The following is a 26,614-nucleotide window of genomic DNA, read 5'->3' on the forward strand; positions in this document are numbered from 1 at the left end:
ATTTCCTTACTGATAGGCAGCTAGGTTGCACCCCATGTTTTGCTTTTATAAACAATGCTTCACTGACATCCTTAAACATACATGAGGTCTCTAGGATCTATACCCAAAAGTATAATTGCTGGGTCCTGGGGATGGTGACTGCTATGGGTTGAAATGCATCCTCCAAAAAAGATATGTTGAGGTTCTAACCCATGTACCTGTGCATGTGATTTATTTGCAAACGGGGTCTTTGCAGATGTAATCAAGTTAAGATGAAGCCATTAAGGTGGTCCCTAACCCAATATGACGAGCATTCGTGTAAGAAGAGAAGAGACACAGAGACACACAGGGAGCGAACACCACGTGAGGATGAAGGTAGCGATTAGAGCAATACGTCAATAAGATAAGGAACTAGCAAGGATTGCTGGCAACTGCCAGAAGCTAGGAGAGAGGCATGGAACAGATTCTGTCTCAGAAACTCCAGAAGGAATGAACTCTGCCTTGATTTTGGACCTCTAGAACTGTGAAAAAATTAATTTCTATTGTTTTAAATCATCCAGTCTGTAGCAGTTTGTTACGGCGGCTGTAGGAAACTAATACAGTGGTGGAATGAAAGTCATGGCCTGTGGGAGCAGACATTGCGGTCAGAGAGAGAGCAGATGAGCCAGAGCCGGTTAAATTGGGGCTGGATTAAAAAGAGCCTAGAATGTGACCCTAGGTAGGCATCCAGACGTATTCATTAAGATAATGTCATGCCACAGAAGATAAATTAAGTCAGCAAGGGACACAGTTCTACTCGGGTTTTAGAGAAGAGGGTCAGAGAAACAGGCATTGTTTAGAGTGGACTTGTTTGAATCTTTCAGTTTCTGGAGTCTCAAACTCGTTCTCTTTTTCCTTTAAGAATGATTAATTCCCTTCCACACACAACTGCAAGGATTTGACAAACACAAGTTTGTCATTAATGACGATGGGTTGTTTCGTGCTTACTAAATCAGGCCCTGTTTTTAGACATAATCGGCTAATCTCACTTAATCCTCACAAGCGCCCCAGGAGACAAGCATGTTATCTTCTCCATAATAGAGATTAGAAGACATTCAGGAAGAAGGTGAGGTGATCTGCATTTAGGGAAACATCCGGCTGGGCCGCTTAGGTAACTGGCTCTAAGGCCTTAGGCAAATTACTTCACCTACGTCAGCCTACCTTTTCCCATCTTTTAAACTGGCATGATAACAGCTACCTCTTCGGTCCGGTCCGTCGTCATTAAATGAATGAAGCCTGTCGAGCGCCGCGAACCGCGATAAACTGTGTTGTCACTGTTTCCCGGGACCATGTGGCGCCGGCGGTGCAGATTCCCCGGCCCGCGGACCCAAGGCGCTCCGCTCCGGCCGCCAGGGTGCGCTGTGACGCGGCTAGGGGCCTGGCGGGAGGCCGCTCTAGCCTCGCCCGAGAAGTCGCTGTCCTTACCTTCAGCAGGACCCCGTGCCCCAGAGTCCGCGCCCGCCGGCATCTCCGCTCCGTCGTCCAGCTGCCCACCGCGGTCTTGCCGCCCACCATGGCCCTGCTGCACTCCGGCCGCGTCCTGTCCGGAGTCACCGCCGTCTTCCACCCAGGCCTCGCTGCCGCGGCTTCGGCCAGAGCCAGGTAAGCAGGGGAGAAAGGAGACAGGGCGACGGGCCTGCCCAGCAGAGCTGCTGGCGCCCCAGGACATCTAACCCGCCTTCGAAGCACACGCGTGCACCCCCACACCCCAACTTTCTTTGCCCCCCGCTCGGCTTCACAGGGGGGCTGAGGATTGAGCGTCCGCGCCTGACAGTGACCCTTCGGGTCCTACATCCCACTCCTCCCACGCCCCTGGGACGGTCCGGGAACATGCCAACGCGTTCCCCTGGGTTAGGAAGTGTGGCCCTCTACGGCACCCGCACTTCCATTCAAGGTGGAGGGGTCACGACACGCAGATTCGGCGCAGCGGGGGTGGGGGCGAGGCGAGAGCACCCGGGCTGCGGCGCCTCGGGGACGGCCTCGCGCGGATTGGCGGCGGCGCGGGGACGGCCTCGCGCGGATTGGCGGCGGCGCCGCGGGGCGCCGGTGCCCTTGACCGGTTGCCGGTGGGGGTGGGGGTGGGGGTGGGGGTGGGGTGGCGCCGGGGCCCACCTGTCTTGGTCTCCCTGGGCCCTGGCAGGGTTGGAGGGGCGGCGGCTGGCTGGCTCTTTATGTGTCGGGGCCTCGCTCGAGGGAGAGTCTCCGGGCTCTGGCTTTCGGGCCGGCTTTCCTCTCTGCATCCTGTGACCTTGGGGCGCGGCATCCTCCCGCCTGTGTCGCCTCCTGAGTCACCGGTGCTCCTCTTCCCCCTGCCCTTTGGCCCTTGGATGCAAGAGTCGGGGGTGTAGTGACCTTTTTTTCCCCCCTTTTATCCCTTAGGAGGTCTGACTGTAGGGAAGTTGCCTTTCTTCTCCCTCTTGCTCTGCTCTTTCGTTTCGTGAATATTTCCTCATCCCAGTTTCACAGAGCCAGGCACTGGACCAGATGCTCGTGCTAGATACAGCGGTGAACAAGCCTGAGGGAGGAACCAGTATCACTCAGAAATTCCAAATATGTAATTTTAGGCTGTGTGGTGTGTTGCGGGAGAGAAGGTTACAGAGCATTAAACGAGTTAGTAATCCCTTCCTAGTGGAGGGACCTAAGCCAGGCTATTTAATTCACGCAAGAAGCCGATTTGGGACAGTGCCCTTAATTACTAACTAATCAGGAACCGAGTCTCCAAACCTCCCCAATCAGATAGTAACTCCAAAGAACAAAGCCTTGACCTGTCATCCGTGCCTTGGCCTTCTGTCTGAGTGTATCCACGATGTCTTCAAGCCGGCAGAACAGTTTGTCCTTACCAAAGCCCCACACTCTTGGTACTACGGTTTTGTCCAGGCTTTCATACTTTCTTCTCTCCCTGATTTGGTTCCTTCTTGGCCCTCTGTCAAGGTATGCTCTTTAAGGCCGCCTATCTGGACCAGAATTAGGGAGCGGTTATCATTTGCGTAGCAAATTTGGAGAACAGAAAGTAGTGCCTAAAATTATGGGCAAGTGAAAGTCTGTTTCACCATTGTAGTAATCTGAAAATAATCTCTTGTTTTATGGATTTGGCTGAGTGGCCTGCAGCTCTGCTTACAAAGTGCTTGGTGAAAATCCCTATGGGTGTGACCTTTTACTCATTCTTTCACTTTGACATCCTGACTCGTTTTTCTTTTGTGTCTTTTCCGCATTAGAATGTGAATTCCATGAGAGCAGAGACTGCACCTACTTTGTTCACTGCTATATCTCAGCACTTAAAACATTGGCTGTCATGTCTTTCAAATTGAATATTTTAATTTTAAACCTTGATTTTTAAATTAATGCAGTGAAAACAGAAATGAAATTTTAGCATTGTGTATAGTTCAAAGTCTAAATGTAGACGAACCAGAGTGGTACAAAATGTGTACCAAAAAAGTCTTAAAATATTTGGACGCCTGCAGTTGAAGAGGTGCTGCTCAGGTTTCACAGTGATGCATGATTAGGTGATAGAACTAGGTGTCATATCTGGCTATGACTGTTAACTGTTCAGACGTTGGGGAAGTACGAATCTCCACTCCTGCCGCCATGGATGTGATCTTTATCTAAAGCCAGATGGTAAAATTGGAAAACATTTAAAAACTAATTAAAGTTTGTTTTTTAACAGCTCATTCTAATACAATGAAACCTTGGCAGTTGGTATTCTGAAGAACTGAGGACTTATCCTATGACATACTTAATTTTCATACTTGGGTCATTTAAATGGAACTAAGTTCAAGTGTTTCGTATACCTGCATTTTTTATACAGAAAGAACTAACCTTTTAACATTTTCTTATTGACCTGTGCTGTAAAAGCATAGTAATATGAAATCAGACATAGTCACAGGTCAGTGAAGAAAGGAAAATATGCTAATGTATTTTTATTTATAGATACCTGTTCTTAATTATTTAGTTCTGATTATTTAATTTGTAGTGAAATAACAAGGAGTATCATGAGACCCTTTAGAAAAGCAGTGTGCAAAAGTGGTACAATAACCAGCAAGAAGGTCATAATTATAGTATTCTCTTTGCCATTTTTAGCTCTACAATCATGAGCAAGTTAATTAACTTCTCTTCTTATTTTAAAATAAGAATGTGAAGGAAAACATTTTAAACACTACAAAGCACAAGGTAGGCTTCCAGCAAAATTACAAGATATATGAGTTGAGAATGCTTATCTGAATACTTTGTACCTAACATCTTTTGGTTGGCTGGTCAATATTGCTCAACGGCTAAAGCTTTGCACTTTTGTCCGAAGTACATAGATGGGAACACTTTGTAGGCCACAAGTTATCAGCATCAATTTTGTCCTCGGAACACTCTTGGTTTCCTCTAGTACTATCCCTTAAAAACATTAGAGTTCTTACATTGTGGCCATGATCTTTACCCTTGGAAGGAATGGAATAATAAAGGACATAGAGGACCCGAACATCATTATTGATGTAGGACTGACTAATCAAATTAAGTATCCCTGCTCCTTTGTTTAATGAAGATTTAATATTTTGAAATTTTTTTAGAATTCTTAACAGATACCAATCTCAATCAGTTCTTTGCCAGAAGACTCAAAGCTGTGCTTTCTGAGAAAATGTCTCAACTAGATAAACTTTTTAAAGAACTTGACAAATAAGTGCTTTTCACATACTTCAGTAAGAACGGTGCCTTCTTGTGGTTTAGGAGCAGTGGCTCTGTCATTGTTGATGGAAGTCCTTAGAAACAGAACCATCTTTTTAAAAATGAAAATTGCTTACTAAAAGTTCTCTATACGTCATTGGGCATTCAAGGCATTCCTTGCACTCATTAGTTAATGACAGTGATATAGATGGGCAGGTGCCTACATGTTTTCAGGGTCTGAATCAAGGGTAGGTCATAGCGAAAGCGTTCGTCAGGCCCAGTTCAGAAGTCGCTTCAAGGTAGTATCTGTTTCTTGCTATTGCTTAGATACCGGAACAACCAAGCAGCCTAGAACTAGAAAAAGAATGAGAAGGATTTTGAGTCCTGGCAGTAGCACTAGTGAGGAGGAAGACTGATAATATCTCCCAAGACTCCAGAAAAAACTAAGTAATAACAATTGAAAAGCAGGAAAGATCTGCATTTGGTCATAAAGTTATGACTCATGCTCCTTGAATTCTTTACACACTTGCCTCACCAGTGTCCATGCTAGTGGCAAGGTGGTTGTAGATAAAAGTGTAGTAGTAATAATTTAGTAACCGTGATACCAGCTAACATCAAGCACTGTGTACCAGCCTCTGTGTTTGAGTGTTTTACACTCAATAACTCCTTTCATCCTTGTAACAAGGAGACAGGTACTGCAGGATAGGTACTGTTGTGCCCCCATTTTACAGGTAAGAAAAATTGAGACTTAGAGAAGTTACTTGATTTGCCTGTGTTCACACAGCTGGTAGGTGGCTGAGCATTTGAATCCATGCAGTTTGCCCAGTACTGACATTGCCCAGGGCAAGCTATTAAAAGGAGTAAAAGCCTGAGAAATCTGAAAATGGAATAGTCCACCCTTTCGTAAGAGAGAATTAGTTGTACATACCAATTACAGCTATTGAGACTGAGACAAATTTCAACTTGTCAGGAGAGCTTAAATTTAACTCTACTGCCATGTCTGACCAGCCATCCAGTGTGCCTGGTGGAGGAGAGAGGTATATTAGCACTGACCGGCCACTAAGTTCAACAAAAGAATGATCGTTGGGAAAGAAATTCTAATGAAATAATTTGCCTAGATTTCAGCATGGATAGTATACTGTACTGTGCTGAAACATTCGATTGGTTGGAATTGGCTAAATGATTACTAAAAGAATGTGGGTTGTTTCACCTAAGTCATTGGGAACCTTGCTTCCCTAGCTTCTACTTTCTACCGCAACACCCCGGGCTCTTTCTTACCCGTAGCCTTTATTCTTATGCCTCTGCTTAGAACGTCTTTTTCCTCCTTTCATCTGTAGCATTTAGCTCATAGGTCGTCTCCTGGAAGCCTTCCTAAGCCTGCATTTACCTCTCCTTCCCAGGCTATCAGGTCCTCTCCTCAGGGCCCTCATAAATAATACGCTATGCCCTGAGCCTGTCTTCATCACTGTACATTATACCCCCACCCCACCCCCAGCCCACATTGTTTGTAACTCCCTCCTGGTCACTCCACGGGGCTAATCCGGTGGTGTGTTTTACTTTTCTTTGTATCCCCAGCTCTTAGCACACAGCAGGTTCTCAGTGACTGATTTAGATCATGAAGACTTTTTCTGTAATATGAAACCGTGTAAAAAACTTCTTGCTCATTTCCCCTGAAGAATGAAGGGGAAGATAATCTTTCTCAGGATGGTAATTCACGGTGAGGTAAGACCTCAGCTTGATGCATTAATGCATCCATGGTGCCAGGAGGTTTGTTGGAAAAAAAGAAGGTGCTTTTCAGGGGCCAATCACAGAGATAGTTTTTGGTGAAAGCCTGAAATTTGTGTGTTTTTTTTTTTTTATCTAGGATTCAGTTTTGGGAAGGCCAAATGAAAGTGTTGTTGGGTGTTATTTGGTCCCTTGATTAAGATAGGATTGTGAGTGCCTGAGAAATAAACATTGCTTACTTATTTAATCAAAACAACAGTACAATAATATTGAACATATAATCAGAGAGAACCTTAGCTCTTTCAAATGTGCAGAACATCAATTTTAAAAAAAGAACGTTGAGTTGGAAAACAGAAGGAAAAAAACAACAATCATAGTACCTTAAATACTTTTGTTCACTAAATTTCTAGCCAAAACTAAGATTAATCTACTAAATTTGTTCAATAATATTCTCACAAATGTGCAGAACCTTTTTTGATATTTTGTTTTATTTTATCCTTAAGTAATCAAGGACGTAAGAGAGTCAGCGTAAACATAGAGTAGTATTGTGCTAAAACACAGAGTCTCTACCATCTAGACAAATTACACAGAAGGTAAAAAATAAACTTTCACATTGTAGGTGAAGTCATTAGTCACTAAACCAAGTAAGACTGAGCAAAACTGTTAAAATGTCAACAAATTTCATAGCTTCTTTTCAGACTCAGTTATTATAAATCAAAACAAAACTGACTTTCCAGGGTTTGTCTTTAAATGCTCTTTCATATTTAGGACAAACTGACACTTCAGGATAGTATAACAGATTTCTCGGTTTAATTTCTGATACAGTAAATATTGGTAGTTATACGCCACATAAATAATGGTTCTTTTGGGTCCTCAGTAAGTTTTAAGAGCACAAAGGGATATAAAGACCAAAATGTTTGAGAACCACTGCTTTAGGACAACACTTTTTTTTTCCTTGAAAAACAGAAACTTATACACAGTTTTGTTTCTCTGTCACTGTTGATCCTGATATAGTCTCAACCACTCATTAATAATTATAACTTTAACCAAAGTAGCTTACATTTCACAGATGAAATGGGGCAGGAAGTTGATGTCAGTCCTACACAAGCATTTTGGCAGATTAGTAAAGCTCATGAACGCACATAGTACAGCTTATACAGCAACACACACAAGTTCCTTTTATACCTTCTTAAAAGGTCAACAAAGAACATGTTCACTAAAATGATCCAAAGCTACAGCCTCTCTAAAGCATATAAAAATAAGAAGCAAAAAAAAAAAAAAAAGCAAAAGTATATAAACTTTAAATTCAGTTTAGTCATCAGTATGTTGATATTTTATCATACTTGGATATTATCTTGGTATCCAATGTTTAATCTACTAACTCATGTAATATAAGTCAAAGATTTTAAGTTATTTAAAGATCTTGGAAATTGTCTTCAAGCTACAAAATTTAATTACTGTTCTCCCCAAAACCCATAACCCTGGTCTAATCGTGAGAGAAACAATGACAAATTCCAACAGAGGAGCATCCTACAGTATCCCTAACCAGTATTCCCCCAAACAGTCAAGGTCATCAAAAAACAAGGTATATCTGATACTGTCACAGCCAAGAGGAGCCTAAAGAAACATGACAACTAAATGTAAAGTGGTGTCCTGGAACAGATATAGAACATTAGGTCTGAATAAACTGTAGACATAATGTATCAACACTGCTTCACTAATTGTAACAAATGTACTCCACTAACATAAAAAGTTAAAAGGAAACCGTTGTGGGGTGGGTGTATGGGAGCTCTGTACTATCTGTTCAATTTTATCTAAATATAAACTGTTCTAAAAAATAAAATCTATTAATAAAAGGTAAAAATAATAAAAAAATTAAAATGGCAAAAATATAGTTACTGTTAAAATTTTAAATTTGTCAAAATAAAAATTAGTTGAACACAAATTTATATTTTTTATAATTTTAAACATTATATAGGAGTGATGTTAGCTTATTTTATCAGTGAACCAGTATAAGTTTAGGAAAAACAGACCCACATAGAATAAAACATATGCTTGTATTATACTTAACATGAATAAATAAAAGACAGCTTTTTTTGAATCAAAATTAAACTAGTCTCATTTATCAAAATTTACCATATATGAACTTGAACTTTGTTTGTTTTTGGCTGCACCGAGAGGCATGCGGGATAGTTCCTTGACTAGGGATCGAACCCAGGCCCCCTGCAGTGGAGGTGAAGTGTCCTAACCACTGGACCACCAGGGAAGTTCCTGAACTTGAATTTTTAAAACCTTTCTGAGTTACCTGCTTTAAGGGGAAAAAAAATTTAAGACGCATATTTTAAGCACTAAAAATTCAGGTTTTGTAACACAATCAGAACAGAGCACCTTTACTTTGAAGTTTTTTTGTAATCTAATTTATTAGTACCCACCTGAGCTGGAAAACATTTCACATTTGGACACTCAGAAATAACCCCCCCCCAAAAAGCCTTTCTGAATTACACATGGAGAGCTTATAGCTCTTAGGACCTATAACTTCAGCCACTGGTAAAGAATAAAAACACACTCAGTTCTGATTTAAAAAAAAAATGGAGACTTCCTAGGTGGTGCAGTGGTTAAGAGTCCACCTGCCAACGCAAGGGACCCGGGTTCAAGCCCTGCTCAGGGACGATCCCACATGCCATGGAGCAACTAAGCCCGTGCACCTGGAGCCCGTGCTCTGCAACAAGAGAAGCCACCTCAATGAGGAGCCTGTGGACCACAATGAAGAGTAGCCCTCCTCTCACTGCAACTAGAAAAAGCCCATGTGTAGCAACGAAGACCCAATGCAGCCAATAAACAAATTAAATAAATAAGTATAAATAAGTAAATTCATTTAAAAAAATGATGCAGAAAACAGCAGCAAACCAGAATATCTGTCACCTTTCCCAAAGGAGACGAGGTCTCTGCTATCCTTTTACGGAGATTGTTCGTTGCAGCATAAAACAAAATTTAGTTAGTGGTGCCAATAGGCTCTAGCTTATTTGACCATAAAGGAACCAGACCCCCAAATTAGTAGGGAGTGGGAACAAGCTAGAGAAACAGTTATGTAAAGTGATACTTCCTTTTGGGATTCACTCAGGTAGTGCAGTCCCCGAGCAACACAGTTCATCTGGCCCTGCCAGGTAAATCTACTGGGCATTGGTGGAGGACCCCTACCACTGCTAAAGGATAAGTTTTTTTTAATACTTTTTTAATATAAATTTATTTTATTATTCATTTATTGGCTGCATTGGGTCTTTGTTGCTGCACATGGGCTTTCTCTAGTTGTGGCTAGCGGGAGCTTCTCATTGCGTGGCTTATCTTGTTGCGGAGCACAGGCTCTAGGCGTGCGGGCTTCAGTAGTTGCAGCACTCGGGCTTAGTAGTTGTGGCACACGGGCTTTGTTGCTCCTCGGCGTGTGGGCTCTTTCCTGGATGAGGGATTGAACCCATGTCCGCTGCATTGGCAGGCATATTCTTAACCACTGGGCCACCAGGGAAGTCCCAGATAAGTTTTTTTAATTCTTATTTTTTATACATTTTTAAAAAAGTACTTTCCATTTACAGTTATTACAGAATATTGGCTGTATTTCCCGTGTTGTACAGTATATACTTGTAGTTTATTTTATACCTAACAGTTTATACCTCTTAATCCCCTACTCCTAGATTGCCCCTCTCCATTCCCTCTTCCCACTGGTAACCACTAGGTTATTCTCGGGATGATTCGGGTGCCCCCACCGTTTGCTTCTCTTAGCATTTGTATTGATGTTATTGGCCTCCACTCTTCTGCGGGATGCTTTGAAGTCTTACACATTGTTGGATTCTTGGTGTCTATTGCTATGCCGTGTGCATGGTAGACATGCAGACATTTGCTGAAATGGATTTTTGGCAGATCCAAGACATCTCTGGCGGTGGAAATCTAGTTACTGTGACTGATGTCTTATATTTCCCATTTCAGCTCCTGGTGGGCTCATGTGGAGATGGGGCCCCCAGATCCCATCCTGGGAGTCACAGAAGCCTATAAGAGAGACACCAACAGCAAAAAGATGAATCTGGGAGTTGGTGCCTACCGGGATGATAATGGAAAACCTTACGTGCTCCCGAGTGTCCGGAAGGTAAGCTTGCCAGACATCTGTTTGATAGGGATGAGTAACTGAAGGGTACTCCTGAAGAGAGACAGTAAGACTCCTGGACTGGGCGTCAGGAGACCTGGGTTCTAGTTCTGATACTGCGTGAATTGCATAGGTTGTCTGGGCTGTAGTCACCTTGACTATAAAAGTGAAAGGTTGGAACTATATGGTCTTTTCCAAGATTAAACTTCTATGATTATCTGTAAAACAGGCAGCATGTCATGTTTAATCCTGAGGAGTCACAAAAGGACCAAGAATTTAAACGTTGTCTCTTGGTGATAGAAATAGCCATTTGTGGATGAGGGTTACCATCGTTATTTTCCATTTCTCTCATTTTTTTTTTTAGAAGACTTTTTTCTTTTTTTAATTCATTTATTTACTTATTGGCTACGTTGGGATTTCGTTGCTGCACATGGGATTTCTCTAGTTGCCGCAAGTGGGGGCTACTCTTCATTGTGGTGCGCGGGCTCTTCATTGTAGTGGCTTCTCTCATTGCAGAGCACAGGCTCTAGGCACGTGGGCTTCAATAGTTGCGGCACACGGGCTCGATAGTTGTGGCTCATGGGCTCTAGAGCACAGGCTCAACAGTTGTGGCGCATGGGCTTAGTTGCTCCGTGGCATGTGGGATCTTCCCAGAGCAGGGCTCGAACCTGTGTCCCCTGCATTAGCAGGTGGATTCTTAACCACTGTGCTGCTAGGAAGTCCCATTTCTCTCATGTTGATTGCCTTTATAAAACCCTGCTACCCAGGCATGCTCTGTCCTTCCTTCCTACTGAACTAGAGAATAATTTTCTTTATTTTGTTGTATTTTTATTAGTAGTCTTTCTATTGGTTATCACAACTCTAAATAATGTAACTAATTTCCTTAGAACAGTTTTTTAAAAGAAAGTGTGTTTCCTTTCCATCTGTACTTCCTCTGATGAAAAGTAAATGTGCTGCTTTGTCACTTCCGAACATGGGGTGGTGACGTGTTGTTGCTACATGCAGCAGAACTAGGCATCCTGAGTGGACATTCCAGGAGCATACTTTGGGGTGGGGGTAGAGAACCCTGTAATCACTGAGCTGCCGTGGGCTGGCTCAGGCCCTTGTGAGCCACTGCAGTAACCGAGCATGGGCTGCATGAGCCACTGAACGAAGAAATTTCTGAGTGGGTGGGAGTGTGGATGAGGCATCACCTCTCTAATTCTCTGAATAGAAAAAAAGGGCTCAAGAAATGGTTGTGTTGAGAAGACTCATGAAAAACTGCCAGCTGCTGGGTCTCAGGTGGTGCAGGGATTGCTTTTGTTCTCAGTAAGTCAGTTTAAAGTATTCAGCGCGTGTTAGCTATTGATACAAGCTGAAGCACCACCACACACTCCTGTACATTACCCCTTAACGCTTCACCTCAGTCACGTGAGGTGTGGAGACAGCTGTTGCCCCATTCAACAGGTGAGCACACTGAGACTCAGGGAGGTTAGTACATCACCCAGGGTCACACAGCTAATAAGGGACCGCCAGGCCTCTGACCCAAAGGCATGAAGATATGTGACCATTACTATATTAAGCTTTTGAAGTTCTTAGACTGGCATATGCCTTCAAATACTTATTCTTTATATATTTATTTTGATTTTATCATCTTATATCTGTTTTAAGTGTTGCTCTTAAACCTTGTTCTTTTGCATCCCAAGAGTGCCATTTTTTGTTAAAGCAAGAGATACCATATACCTACCCATTCACATAAAACCTAACTTTAAAAAAAGTAAAATAAAATATGATAAAAAATTTAATATTTCTGTTCTGTAATATAAAATATATTCTACTTACCCTTCTTCTTGGACAGCATCTCCAAGTTTTTTAAAAAGGCTTTACTTCCAAAATTTAACTTATAAAACATTAGCTATTATTCATCATAATTCCAGGTAAGGAGAAGAAACTAAATGGGTACATTTTCTTTTGTCTAGGCAGAGGCCCAGATTGCTGCAAGAAATTTGGACAAAGAATACCTACCCATTGGGGGACTAGCTGAATTTTGTAAGGCATCTGCAGAGCTAGCCCTGGGTGAGAGCAACGAAGTGTTGAAAAGTGGTCGGGTAAGCAGAACAGATTCTGGCATCATGCAGGGTCTGTTTTTTAATTTAACAGTTTAAACAAATTTGAAATAATTTAAACAAATAAGAAAAGTTCCACTACTTTATGTGTGATGATTGTTTTGAGGTGGCCACATGATGACTAATATCTCTTCCTTAGGCAGTAAATTGGCACTAATTCAGTAAAAGATTTCATATAATACCAATTCCAAAAATGTAGTAGTAATCCTAAAAATGTTGTAGTGATTTGACTGAAGATTTGACACTGTTTTTGTCATTAATCTCTTTGTGCTTATGTTCATTTTACACTGAGTGGTTCTTAGGAATGCCAAACTATGCAGAGTTTTAAGGCCTCTAATTAGCCCCCATCCTCATGTCCCGAGCTTCCAGCTTAGGTAGAGGAAACAAGCAGAATACAAGCCCCGGGGGGACTGCTGTGGCCAGCGCAAGTCTGGCACTCCTCTGCTGCCCCTTCACAGCCGGCTTGGACGTTGAAAGAGAGCAGACCATGCTCCCTTCCCACTGTCTCCCTCCTCTCAGAGGGCAGAGAGCAGCACTGCAGCCAAGAGGTGAAGCACAAGTGGCTCCTAGGTGTCTCCTCCCTCCAGCTCCCTGGGGGGCCCTCTTACTGTGGAAGAACGAGGTCCCTAAAGGTCACTGAACATGAGCTTTCTACAAACAGATTCTGGTATGCACGCACAGAGTAAACACAGGCCCACATCGCGCAGGTGGGGTGCAGCCAGCCCGCCTGACCTGTGGGCTCCTGTGCATTATAGTTTACTTGCTTTTAAAGCAAATGTGTTTTTTTCATAGATACATTTGTGTGTTTAAATATTTGTTTTCTGGGTAAGTCTGGGGGAAAACACACAAAGTAGCAAAGCAAAGCTAACACATCTCCCCTCCCCATTCCCAAGGGCAGAATAGTTTATTCACAAGACTGGTCTAAGTCCACACGTTAGTTCATTAACTGGGAGAAAAGCGTGCAGCCTCGACCCCGAGGGTAACGTAGTCATGATCCTAAGTCACGGACAAAATATGGTTTGATTGCTAGCTATACAGTCGCCCACCTGTTAACCCCTCGTTAAAATGTCTGTATTTTTCTGTAATTTTTGCTTAGTCTGTGGCCATCTTATCTAAGTATAAGACTGGCCTATCTTAAAATAACATCAACTTCTCTTTTATAAAGTGCTGTCCCTTTCTGATTCTTATTATCAGATATACAGTTAGGTTTTTATTTCTATCATGCCAACGTTTGCAGAGGCAAACTCTGTTTACTAAAGAGTTTGTTAGTAAATGGGTTCCCCTGTTTAATCCACTGCCACCTAGTCCAGAGAGTAGATTTATGTTTTGTGGAGCCTTGTACTTCTATGGTGCCTAGAAAAAACAAAAATCAAAACAAAACAAAAAAACAAAAAACACCAACCCTACTGTAGTTTCTTACTTATCCCATAAAGTTGACCGATATGAAGATTTACCTCAGGCCATCTCCCTGTTACTCAAGAGGTATTTTCAGTTTATGAAAACTCATAGAATATTACTCATGTAATAATGTTATTCTAATACACTTGTTGACATTTTAAGATGACTTGCTTTTTGATGTTCAGAGACTCATTCAATTTCATATACGTCTACAATAATATTTTAATGTAGTGAATGTTTGTCCTATCTTTTTTTCTATATATAAATCTCTCGTTTCATATCTGGTGGGGGGTTGTGTCCTAAAAGTTTCTCATATAACACAGTGTGATACGCACAACTTTCAGGCCAGGCCATAAGGAATTAGCTTCCACATCAGCAAAGGTGTTGGAAACTGAAGAGCCACTCTCTCCCATAAGGAGAGTGGGTCTGTCTCTTAGAAAATGGAATGAAACAATAGTACTGTTCTCTCGTTTCCAAATATTCATTTGGAAGGGTGCCTTCATCTTCTGAAGAAAGAAGGGTGCTGACCGTACAGTGCCTCCCCGTGGGCTTGAGCTCGGGTTTGTTAAGTTGTGGGCCTGCAGAGTGAGTGCTGCACCTCACTGACCAGGGGTGTCTCTCCTTCAGTATGTCACCGTGCAGACCATTTCTGGAACTGGGGCCTTAAGGATTGGAGCCAATTTTCTGGTGAGTCTGGAAACTCCTTCAGGAACGAACTATGAGACAGTCTGTAAGTTGAGGGTGATGGGGCTTCTCTATTGCATGTGTGTTTAACTTCTGACCCAGAAGTAGATTTCCTCTTTTCTGGAAGGTGTCCTGTTCTCTGATAAATGGAGTTGGGGGGAATGGAAGTACTTAGAAGAAATTATAAAGAAGAGGTTATTATAATAAGAATAAGCACAGCTCCCGGCCTCCTCCCTCTTCCTAGTTCCAGCTCGGCCACCAGCTCTGGCCTCGGCGCCCCCTTCCAGAGCCCCCTCCCCGAGCCCCCTCCCCGGAGCAGAGCTCACCCGAGGGCACCTCTCCCGCCCCCCAGCCCAGCTGCCCGGCCAGAACAGCAGCCCCACGGGCCAGCCCCCCTCCAGCCTGCCTCCCTCCAGCCCAGCCCTGCCCGATTCCCCCAACCATGAATCTCTTCTGATTCCTGGGAGACCTCTCCCACCTCCTAGCCATCATCTTGCTACTGCTCAAAATCTGGAAGTGCCGCTCATGTGCCGGGATTTCAGGGAAGAGCCAGGTCCTGTTTGCTGTGGTGTTCTCTGCCCGCTACCTGGACCTCTTCACCAACTACATCTCACTCGACAACACGTGCATGAAGGTGGTCTACTTTGCCTGCTCTTTCACCACAGTCTGGATGATTTACAGCAAGTTCAAAGCCACTTATGATGGGAACCACGACACATTCTGAGTGGAGTTCCTTGTTGTTCCTACGGCCATCCTGGCGTTCTTGGCCAACCATGACTTTACCCCTCTAGAGATCCTCTGGACTTTCTCCATCTACCTGGAGTCTGTGGCCATCCTGCCGCAGCTATTCATGGCAAGCAAGACAGGCGAGGCAGAGACCATCACCAGCCACTCCTTGTTTGTGCTGGGTGTCTACCGCACCCTTTATCTCTTCAACTGGATCTGGTGCTACCACTTCGAGGGCTTCTTCAACCTCATCACCATCGTGGCAGGCCTGGTCCAGGCGGTCTTCTACTGCGATTTCTTCTACCTCTACGTCACCAAAGTCCTAAAGAGGAAGAAGCTGAGTTTGCCCGCGTAGCCATGGTCCTCACATCCCTCTCCAGGGCAGCAGCGAGAGGCAGAGGAAGGCAACGAAAGACAAAGAGCCTTCCCACCCAGGGGTGACTTTTTTTAAGAACCCACCTCCCTGCACTCCCCAGCTCCCCACTCTTGCCGGGTTTCAGGGGGTGGTGGAGGACCCAAGTGTTCGGGGAGCTCAGGACCTGGGCTGTTTGCAGTTTTTTGCCTTTTAGAGAAAAAAAAAAAAAAATCTTTCCACTATTTAGTTTTTGATTCTTATGACTCCTTTCTCTTCTACTCTCTGGCCCCAATTTTTATAAACCGTTTTCGAGTGTCCTGTGAGGCGCGGCAGGGTAGGAGATCTTTTCCCTCGCCTGAGCCCCATAGCTTCCTTCTGGATTCTAACCTCCCAGCCCCACTGGTTGCCAAACACTCAATCTACCAACACCTGCCTGCTGGACCTCCGACCGTGACCATGAACATAGCCCCACTGTCCTCCCCTCCCAAACTTCTGCATTGGGAAAGGGAGGAGAGGAGGGAAGGTCTCCCCTGATTTTTCGTAATTTCTTCCAGCGTTTGGGTTTTTTGGTCTTGTCCTTGTTTTTTGGCTGTTTAGGGGGGCATGGGAAGGGGGTTGACCCCAGGGTCACCATGGCTCTACAGCCACATTTTTGTACAGAATTGATGGCTGATTCTTTATTCTCTTGAAATGAACTGAGGAAAATGAAAAAAAAAAGAATAAGTACAATTTATTGAGCACATACTGTAACTAGGAGCTTTTGAATTTTAGCTTATTTAACCTTTCTGAGGGAGATTTAGTTAATGCCACTTTACAAAGGAAGAGAGTGAGGCCCAGACAGGTCCTTGGCTACACAGCCAGTATAATTGTCGGAGTCTGATTCCAACCCAGGCAGTCTGGCTGCTGAGTCATCACTCAATCCTAGAGAGAAGCTGACTTTCAATAGAAAAAAAATATCATCTCAGTAAAATATATCAACTTTTTTTTCTTCTCCTTTCTTCATTTTTCCATTCCCCTTCATTCCATCTTTTAGCAAAGATTTTTTAAGTTCAGCCGAGATGTCTTTCTGCCCAAACCATCCTGGGGAAATCATACACCCATCTTCAGGGATGCCGGCATGCAGCTACAGAGTTATCGATACTATGACCCCAAGACGTGCGGCTTTGACTTCACAGGCGCTATTGAGGACATTTCAGTAAGTGTGGCTTTCAGGGCAGGAGGGGGAAGGAACAAGGAATAAGCCTCCTTGTGGAGATTTGACGTTGCCCAATTGGGTCTCAATATCCAACTTAAAATACTGGGATGAGCTAATGCCCAGACCTCATGTTATCTTTGTTACTTATCAAATAATGGTGACCCTGTGGCATTTCAGGTAAATGACCTTCTTTAAAGCTGCCAAGTAATCTCTTGGTTGTTGTTCTCTTTAGAAAATACCAGCGCAGAGTGTTATTCTTCTGCACGCCTGTGCCCACAATCCCACGGGAGTGGACCCTCGTCCTGAGCAGTGGAAGGAGATGGCGACAGTGGTGAAGGTGAGGGGGGTGAACTGGCCGGTGACTGTTCCGTGTTTAGTAACTCGCCTTGGATGCTTCACTTGGCAAAGTCTTAACTGAGAATTAACGTTAAGGCTGCATGAAATTTCCACGCATTGTGTAGTTGCCAGGAAAGAACTCCTCATTTGCATAATTAGCAGTTATGGAATTGATGATACATGAGCAGTTTGAAAATAATTTTTGTTCCCCAGCCAAGATGTAAACTTGTCACCGGCTGGTCTGTGCAGACAGCATCCCCTGGCCCCAGGATATCTGCTGTTGGTGCCTACACTTGCCCTGGTCAGTGGTTACTTGTTCATCCTTTTATCTACTTTTTCACATCCCCTCCAGTCTTTGCCCCTCTCCTGCGTTGCCATTAATCATTCACAGTGATTCTCATTCTTCTGTGAGAGAAGGCACTAGTCAAGATTCCCAAGGAGGAAGGTATTCCTGTTGCCTCATGTCCCCATTCTCATTCCTTTTGGTTTCCCTTTCTTTACATTCTGACAAACCTAAGCTGTGAACAGAATGAGACAGAGAAATAGCATTCAGAGAGTGTTTTCAAGATGAGATGGCTAGGGAGTTCCCTGGTGGCACAGTGGTTAAGAATCCACCTGCCAAAGCAGGGGACATGGTTTTGTTTGTTTGTTTGTTATTAATAAATTTATTTATTTACCTACTTACTTATTGGCTGTGTTGGGTCTTTCATTGATGCGCACAGGCTTCTCTAGTTGCGGCGAGCGGGGGCTGCTCTTCATTGCAGTACACAGGCTTCTCATTGAGGTGGCTTCTCTTGTTGTGGAGCACAGACTTTAGGCGCACAGGCTTCAGTAGTTGTGGCACGAGGGCTCAATAGTTGTGCTCGCGGGCTCTAGAGTGCAGGCTCTGTAGTTGTGGCACACTGGCTTAGTTGCTCTGCAGCATGTGGGATCTTCCTGGGGAACCCATGTACCCTGCATTGGCAGGCAGATTCTTAACCACTGCACCACCAGGGAAGCCCAGGGACATGGGTTTGATCTCTGGTCCAGAAATATCTCACATGCCACGGAGCAACTAAGCCACAACTACTGAGCCTGCGCTGTAGGGCCTGCGTGCCACAACTACTGAGCCTGTGTGCTACAACTACTGAAGCCCACGTACCTAGAGCCCATGCTCCACAACAAGAGAAGCCATGGCAATAAGAAGCCCACGCACCGCACTGAAGAGTAGCCCACACTCACTGCAACTAGAGAAAGCCTGTGCACAGCAACGAAGACCCATTACAACCAAAAAATAAATAATAAATACATTTAAAAAAAAATGAGATAGTTATCATGAGGCTGTCCCCTGAGCCCTAGGAATAAGATGGCCTGCCAGAGTCACATTCGCCCCAGCAAAGGCTGAGGCTGGTCCTGTGTTGGCTGGACCAAAATAATTATCCAGACCACTGTGGGCCTTAAAAGAGCTTCCTGTTTGGACTTGTCTGGCGGTCCAGTGGTTAGGACTCCATGCTTACAATGATGGGGGCTCAGGTTCAACCCCCTAGTCAGGGAACTAAGAGCCCACATGCCACACAGTTGGGGGTGGGGGGGAGCTTCCTGTTTGACCAGACAACATTCTGGCCAGATTGGATAAAGATTATCTTTTCTTAATGTCTTCTTGAGGGCCCATATCCATCAAAGTCAAAAAATATATATGTTGATATCTTAACTCCAGGAAAATTAAACATCTCCAAACTGCCACCTAGGGAGAAAATTATTGACTGTCTGAGTGAAGCAAGCATGGTCTCAATAAGCACACGTAACCATCTGGGGCATGTTGAGAAGGACAGCCTAAAGCTTTTCTTTCCTTCCCAGAAAAACAATCTCTTCGCATTCTTTGACATGGCCTACCAAGGCTTTGCCAGCGGCGATGGTAACAAGGATGCTTGGGCTGTGCGCCACTTCATCGAACAGGGCATTAATGTTTGTCTCTGCCAGTCCTATGCCAAGAACATGGGCTTATATGGTAAGCTAAAGGACCCCTGCTGACGTGTGTTCTGTTGAGATTGAAGAAATGCTAGGAGAGGGTGCCACAAAGATGTAGTGTGGGGGTGGCGGGTGTGCACGTGCCTGTGTTGCCCGTGTCCCTCTTACCCGGAGAGGAAAGACGGGTGAAGTGGATTTTACTGCTCTTAGCCATATCTTCTTCAGTGTCCCTGAATTCCTCCAGCAAAGAAAACTGATCACGGCTTCTCTAAACGAAAAGTGACTGCTCCATGAGCCAAGAAGATAGATACAATGGAAAAAGACCTTTGACCACTCTCAAGTACTCAGAACTTTCCATTGTACCTAGATTCACCATTCTGGTTGTTGAAAACTTATTATTTATAACAAAGAGTTACCGTTGTGGTGCTTCTGATGGAAACGGATAACACGTAGCAAATTTAATCATCATTGCCTTTAGCATCTTAGATAGGAGACCCAGAAGACAAGATCCATTTTGTCTTTTCAGGTGAGCGTGTGGGAGCGTTCACTGTGGTCTGCAAAGATGCTGAGGAAGCCAAAAGGGTGGAGTCACAGTTGAAGATCCTGATCCGTCCCATGTATTCCAACCCTCCTCTCAATGGGGCCCGGATCGCCTCCACCATTCTGACCAGCCCGGATTTGCGGAAACAATGGTAAAGGCGCTTTGGCACTCCCCAGCCATCTGCCTTTCCCACCACTGATCCTTCAGAGCTCCTTTGTACTTGGCTTATAGGGGCATGCAGTGTCACTCAGGTTCCATGTGTGGAAGGGGAGGAAGGGGAGAGGAGTGTGCACTTTGTCAGCGCTTTCAAACAAATGAGTTGGTCTTTCCCTGTAAGAGAGAAACCTAATTCAGAAATGGCAGTTCCCTGTAGTCCGTCATCTCCATGTGAAGTAAAACCTGCCTTCTCCTAAACTGAAGTTCAAATTGAAGTATATTACATAGGAAAACTTTCTTATGAACGTCATATTTTTTGTTTTTATCCTAATAATAGCTAGTGTTGAATCTATTTCTGCATATTTTTATTTATTTAGGCTGTGCCAGGGGATAGTTGCAGCATGTGAGATCTTTAGTTGCAGCATGCAGACTTCTTAGTTGTGGCATGTGAACTCTTAGTTGTTGCAGCATGGGGACTCTTAGTTGTGGCATGCATGCAGGATCTAGTTCCCTGACCAAGGATTGAACCTGGGCCCCCTGCATTGGACCCCTGCGCTGGACCACCAGGGAAGTGCCTCTGCATATTTCTGGTTTTATTATCTCTACTATCTGAATCTCTTAGCACCTGTGCTCTAAATTAGTGTTACTCAGTTTTTTTTTTACCACAATCCACATAAAGCTTATATTTATATCATGACCCTGAACACACATTACCTATGTATGTATGTATAACTGAAACAGTTTTCAAAACTTAATACTTGGTCTTCATGAGCTATACTCTAATATTGTTTAAATGCCAATTGCATCCAATTACATTGAATTTATGACCTACTAACGGGTCAGAATTCACAGTTTTGAAAACATTGCTCTAGATCAGGGGTTGGCAAATGGTGTTCTGCAGGTCAGATCTAGGCTGCCCCCCGTTCTAGTAAATAACATTTTATTGGCACACAGCCATACCCATTTCTTGATGAATTGTGTATGTTTGCTTTCATGTCACAACAGCAGGGTTCAGTAGATGTGATAGAGAGTATACAGCCCACCAAACCTAACATATTTACGATTTAGCCCTTTAGAGAAAGCTTGCCAGCCCCTGCTAAATGTAATTTAGAGTCATGGAAGATGTGATTTGTTACATAAGAGTTTATCCTGTGAGGCTGATTAGCTGAGGGGGTAGATCCCCAAGCAGCTAATTGGATAGAAAAGCTAAGTCTGTAAGAAACTTCATCCGCAGCTCACCTAGTCATCATGTGACAGCTACTTTTTCTACCTTAAATTAATCCTGTGAACATTGATATAAATAGAGTCTGGTTCAGGATACTTGTTTTCAGTACAACGGATCTGTGCTAGGCTTACCAAAAAAATCAGCTACTTTTTAAATTAAAATTTTATTTTTTTTGATTATAAAATTAATGTGTAAGTACATTTCAGAAAGTTTGGGGACTTCCCTGGTGGTCCAGTGGTTAAGAATCCATCTTCCAATGCAGGGGACGTGCGTTCAATTCTTGGTCAGGAAACTAAGATCCCACGTGTCAGGGGGCAACTAAGCCCGCACACCACACCTACTGAGCCTGTGCACTCTGGAGCCCACACGCCACAACTAGAAAGGAGCCCACATGCCACAACTAGAGAGAAGCCCATACACTGCATTGAAGAGCCTGCACGCCACAACAAAAGATCCTGCGTGCCATGACTAAGGCCCAACACAGCCAAAAATAAATAAATAAATATTTTTTTGAAAGAAAGTTTAGGCAAGTCACTATAACCCAGATTTTTTTTTCTTTGCCTGGTTTTTTTGTTTGTTTTTCGTTTTTAATTTATTTGGCTGCATTGGGTCTTAGTTGTAGCACGTGGGATCTTTTCGTTGCAACACGTGGGCTCCAGAGCACACGGGCTTCTCCATTTGCGGTGCACAGCCTTAGTTGTCCCACGTCATGTGGGATCTTAGTTCGCCGACCAGGGATCAAACCTGCGGCCCCTGCATTGGAAGGTGGATTCTTAACCACTGGACCAAGAGGGAGGTCCCTTCCTTTACCTGTTATTATTCATAGTTGTAACATGAATAATATGTCTGTGTATTATATGTATGTGTATATATGTTATATATGTATGTGTAGGGTTGGCTTTGTTTTTGTCACTAAGAATTATACTCAGCTTTTTTTCTTAATATTTTTAAGTGGTTTTTTAAAATATTCCTATGGTCCCTAATGGTTATCAAGATATTTACTTTTTTTTAATGTGTACATTTCAATACTCATTTGAAATCTGTAGTGTACAGAGATGACAGAGATACTGTGCTAGGTGACTAAGATGTCTCTCCCCTTGGGGAGTTCATAATCTAGTGAAAGAGATACATGTGAAGTACTGATGCAAGACAGATGGAATAAATGCTGAGTAAAGGAAGAGCTATTGATTAGTGGGGAATGAGGGAGGATGTGATGCAGACAGTAGCATTTGAGCTGTGCCTTGAAGAGAGAAGGTCTTTTTTTAAAATTAATTAACTTATTTATTTGGCTACACTGGGTTAGTTGAGATACGTGGGATCTTCGTTACTGCATGCAGGTTCTTTAGTTGCGGCATGTGGGCTCTTTTAGTTACAGCTTGCAGGCTCTTAGTTGCAGCACACGTGCGAGATCTACTTCCCTGACCAGGGATCGAACCCAGGCCCCCTGCATTGGGAGCACACAGTCTTAACTGCTGGATCACCAGGGGAGTCCCAAGAAGGCACTTTTTTCCAATGGAAAAGAAGGGGAAGGGAAAACCGGAGGGTGAGATGTGCGTGAGGGTCAGCACAGGCGCGTGATGTGCCTCATGCAGGGTGTGCTTCGAACGTCCTAAGTGGGTTTTGTGGCAGAAACACTGAATGTAAGGAGGGTGGAAAAGGCAGCAAAGCTGGGAAGCTGGGAGCAAATCGTGAAGCACCTTGATATTGTGAGAAGTCAGAACTTCATTCTGTGGGCAACACGGATCATGGTGGGGAGTGGGGGCAGTGGTTGCTAAGGTGGCCCCGCATCTAGCCGTGCTCATGTATTCCATGCCTTTAGGGTCCAGGCTCAGAGTGAATGCAGCTGGGTGGATGGGACCGCAGGAAATTTAAAATCAGATGCCATCCTTAGTGGGGCCAGGGGCTGCAGCTCCAGCCAGTAATCGCACTGCTGGTGCAGTGTTGCCAGCTTCTTGTTTTTCAGGAGAGGCTACAAATGCATGTCTTTACGTGCAGGTGCCAAATCTAAGAATGTTTAACTGGGTCAGATAAGACATGACTAAGACTCTTATTTGACCTTTAATTGGCAACATGTAACCTCTGTTTTAACTCTACATGACATCATCATAGAGAGATGGTTTGGAACGTGAACACGTAAAACAAGGAGATAAATTATTTACAGTTATCTAGTTGGTGAGAGTCAACAAGAATTTCCCATAGCTCCATAGGAATGGAATGAAAGGGTAGATTCTGAGGAAGGGGAAGACTGTCCTGAATCCAGTGTGTAGTCAGAGTACTGCCGTCTCTGCTCCCCGAGATGGAGTTAGCCCTTTCTTCTCAGGGCTCTCTTACCATGACACAATTCTATTGGTTCTTAACTTATCCTGCCTTGTCCCATAGTCAGTTGTTTACAGGTTTGCTCCCTGCCATAATGGTAAGCTTTTAAAGGCAGGGGCCGGGTCTCAGTCCTCCCTTTCTCCTCAGCACTTACCATGTGGCTGGGCCCATAGTAGGTTCACAGTGCGCTGTCTTGTGAGGGCAGGAATGTTTCTTCCATCCGTGTTAAAGCATAGGTCATATTTGACTGTTTAATTTCAGCTTTTGCCCCCTGCATAAAGGATGGAGAGCCTTAGCCCTCCTGAGTTTTAGGGTGATTTATTCATTCATTTTTCTTTTTTTTAATTTGAAAATCTAACTGGCTTCATTAAATAATTCAGGAATTGGGCAGTATCCATCTAGTAAATAGAAAGGCACTCCGTGTTCATTTTTCTTAATAACTCAATTATGTCAACTATTTTAGCTGCCTGATCACAATAGTGTCCTTTTTTTTTTTTTTTTAATTTATTTATTTATTGGCTGCGTTGGGTCTGCTGCGCACAGACTTTCTCTAGCTGTGAAGAGCAGGGGCTGCTCTTTGTTGTGGTGTGCGGGCTTCTCTTGCGGAGCGTGGGCTACAGGCACACGGGCTTCAGTGGTTGTGGTACACGGGTTTAGTTGCTCCACAGCATTCGGGATCTTCCCGGACCCAGGGATCAAACCCGAGTCCCCTGCATTGGCAAGCGGATTCTTAACCAGTGCACCACCAGGGAGGTCCCCACAATAGTGTTCTGATATAAAGCAAAATGTTATAAAATAGCTTTCTTCCCAGACTGATGACAGCACAGGACTCGGTCAAGAACTGAGAATTGAGGCACACTAGGGCAGTACTCAAGGGAGGTAAAAATGCCGGGAGCTGGCTTATCTGTCAGTGCTTGGCCAGAATTGAGCTACATCTTGGGGTTTTTTTACAGGTTGCAAGAAGTAAAGGGCATGGCGGACCGCATCATTAGCATGCGGACTCAGCTGGTCTCCAACCTCAAGAAGGAGGGCTCCATCCACAACTGGCAGCACATCGTTGACCAGATCGGCATGTTTTGTTTTACAGGCCTAAAGCCTGAACAGGTGAGTGGACTCTGATTTCTCTGCAGCCAACCAGTTTGATCAGTCCTTGCAAACCAGAATTCCTCAGGTCACCTACCTATTTAGGATTACTCTAAAATCAATCATTTTGAAGCCCTTTTCGGCAAAAGAAGTATGAAGCATTCATTTCTTTTTATTCTTTGTTAGTCGTTCACCTGTCTGTATCCTCTATGAGGCTGCACACCTCTGAAGAACAGAGGTTGTTTTGATCATTTTTATGACCACTGCTATTTCTCAGAAAGATTCCAGAACAGGCAGGAGCCTAAATATTGATAGGAGAAGTAGCTGTTCCATAGCTGGATTCTGGATCAATTTTTCTACAAACACTGAATCTAAGATTTTTTTCACCTGTTCACACCTCAGAATTCAACATCCTACTTTAAAATAGCTTTTTATTCTTCTTTCATTCTAAGCTAGCACACCAAATTCTAGGAAGAGGGTTTAAATGAGAAAGCAGCTGTTATTTTTCTGTTCTTACCGTTGACCAATGGTGCCATGCCAGGGCTGGGGGGACCCCCTGACCACGAAGCGCCCACACACTCTTCTCTCTGCAGGTGGAGCGGCTGACCAAGGAGTTCTCCATCTACATGACAAAGGACGGCCGCATCTCTGTGGCAGGGGTCACCTCGGGCAACGTGGGCTACCTTGCTCATGCCATTCACCAGGTCACCAAGTAATTCCCCTGGTCAGAGGCAACAGAGACAACCTTCCTGTCTTCAGCCTCTGCTGTTGTGAGATTCACATGAAGGAAGGGGGAGGGTGGATGGTGGTGAGCGGATCATTTTTTTTAACGACAGTACTTCTCAGCGACTGAATGTGTTTCTCAGAAAAGAATGCGCAGTGAAACAGGGCGGAGGCACCTGTGACTGGTGTCAGGAACGTTATGGCTGTAAACCAAACTCTCCCTCATCCTTTTATCGTCAGTTTTTCCAACAGAGTTTACATGTACAAGAAAGACATAAGCCCAAAAAAACCTGTCAGTTACACCATTGCAATATTTCAGAAGCTTTAAGTGAAGCACCTTTTGGTGTTGCGGGTTCCTCTGTAGAACCAGCATGAAAATAGTACCTATGAGAGGCTTTGTGAACAGACCTAGTTCTAACGTTAACAGTCAGCCTCGTGTTTGTCCTCCCGTGACTGAGCAACCTTATCAACAAACGGTATGACAGAAATCATGTTCTACAGCGAGTCTGCTACCACTGCAGCAAAGACAAGATGCTATTTCCAGTCTTATTTAAGAAAAAAAGAAAGAAGGCTCTCCTTCTTAGTACTTGCAGACATTTTAATGTTCCTCTTTTCTCCCTAACCACTGCTGTTCTTTTCCTTAGACACAAAGATCTATAACTAGCCTAGATTTTCATCCTGTTCTACTCCTTGATTGACCATCAGTCCCATCCCACAGGATTTACTTATTTGAAGAATGAAAAACATTATTTACTGCTCATCCCATACCCTCGCTTTTCTTGGCAAAGAATAGCAGAGAGTAGGTAACTGCACTTTATTTCAGCATCCTCCTCAATGTTTGTTTAATTTATCTCTTGTAGGGATGTTGCCTCTGCCCAGTTGGACCTCGTAGCTTTGTTCCGTGTGGTTGTGCAGTCACTCATTTCATACCATGAGTCAGGCAATGCAGGGTAGAACCAGGAAACAGGATATTCTGGGCTTTGGTTTTAACCTTTGTGTGCTGCCAGCTGGGCTCAGGCTTCACCCTTTGGAAGGATAACCACCAGTAATGTAGACTTATTGCAGCCTGGTTTCGCTGTTACAATAAAGTTGCTGTAGACCCAACCACCGTCTACCATGTTATCTTTTTTCTTTAATGGAATGAAAGGGTAGGAGTGGGTATATATCCCTGGAATCTGGAATTGTGTCCAGATGACCAAAAGCCAAGAGATGTTTTAGCTGTTTCGAATGTAAACTAAAGCCACTTCTTTGTCGTGTCATTCTTCCAACCACGTTGAAAACGTGGGTATAATCCTTTGGACC

At 43.9% G+C, this 26,614-nt stretch overlaps 1 protein-coding gene and 1 pseudogene across 1 annotated transcript; both read left to right on the forward strand.

Moving 5' to 3' along the window:
* The first annotated feature begins 1,402 nt into the window (after positions 1–1,402).
* Positions 1,403–26,416, forward strand: GOT2 (glutamic-oxaloacetic transaminase 2). Its single transcript, XM_057711438.1, has 10 exons — positions 1,403–1,620; positions 10,369–10,525; positions 12,481–12,609; positions 14,653–14,712; positions 16,824–16,985; positions 17,218–17,322; positions 19,158–19,308; positions 19,795–19,960; positions 24,460–24,610; positions 25,183–26,416. The coding sequence occupies exons 1-10, from the start codon at positions 1,532–1,534 to the stop codon at positions 25,303–25,305; spliced, it is 1,293 nt and encodes a 430-aa protein (XP_057567421.1). The 5' UTR covers positions 1,403–1,531; the 3' UTR covers positions 25,306–26,416.
* Positions 15,152–16,815, forward strand: LOC130838400 (ER lumen protein-retaining receptor 1-like; annotated as a pseudogene).
* Positions 26,417–26,614: the final 198 nt, after the last annotated feature.

This window comes from Hippopotamus amphibius, chromosome 16 (genome assembly GCF_030028045.1).
Source record: "Hippopotamus amphibius kiboko isolate mHipAmp2 chromosome 16, mHipAmp2.hap2, whole genome shotgun sequence".
Lineage (NCBI taxonomy): Eukaryota > Metazoa > Chordata > Mammalia > Artiodactyla > Hippopotamidae > Hippopotamus > Hippopotamus amphibius.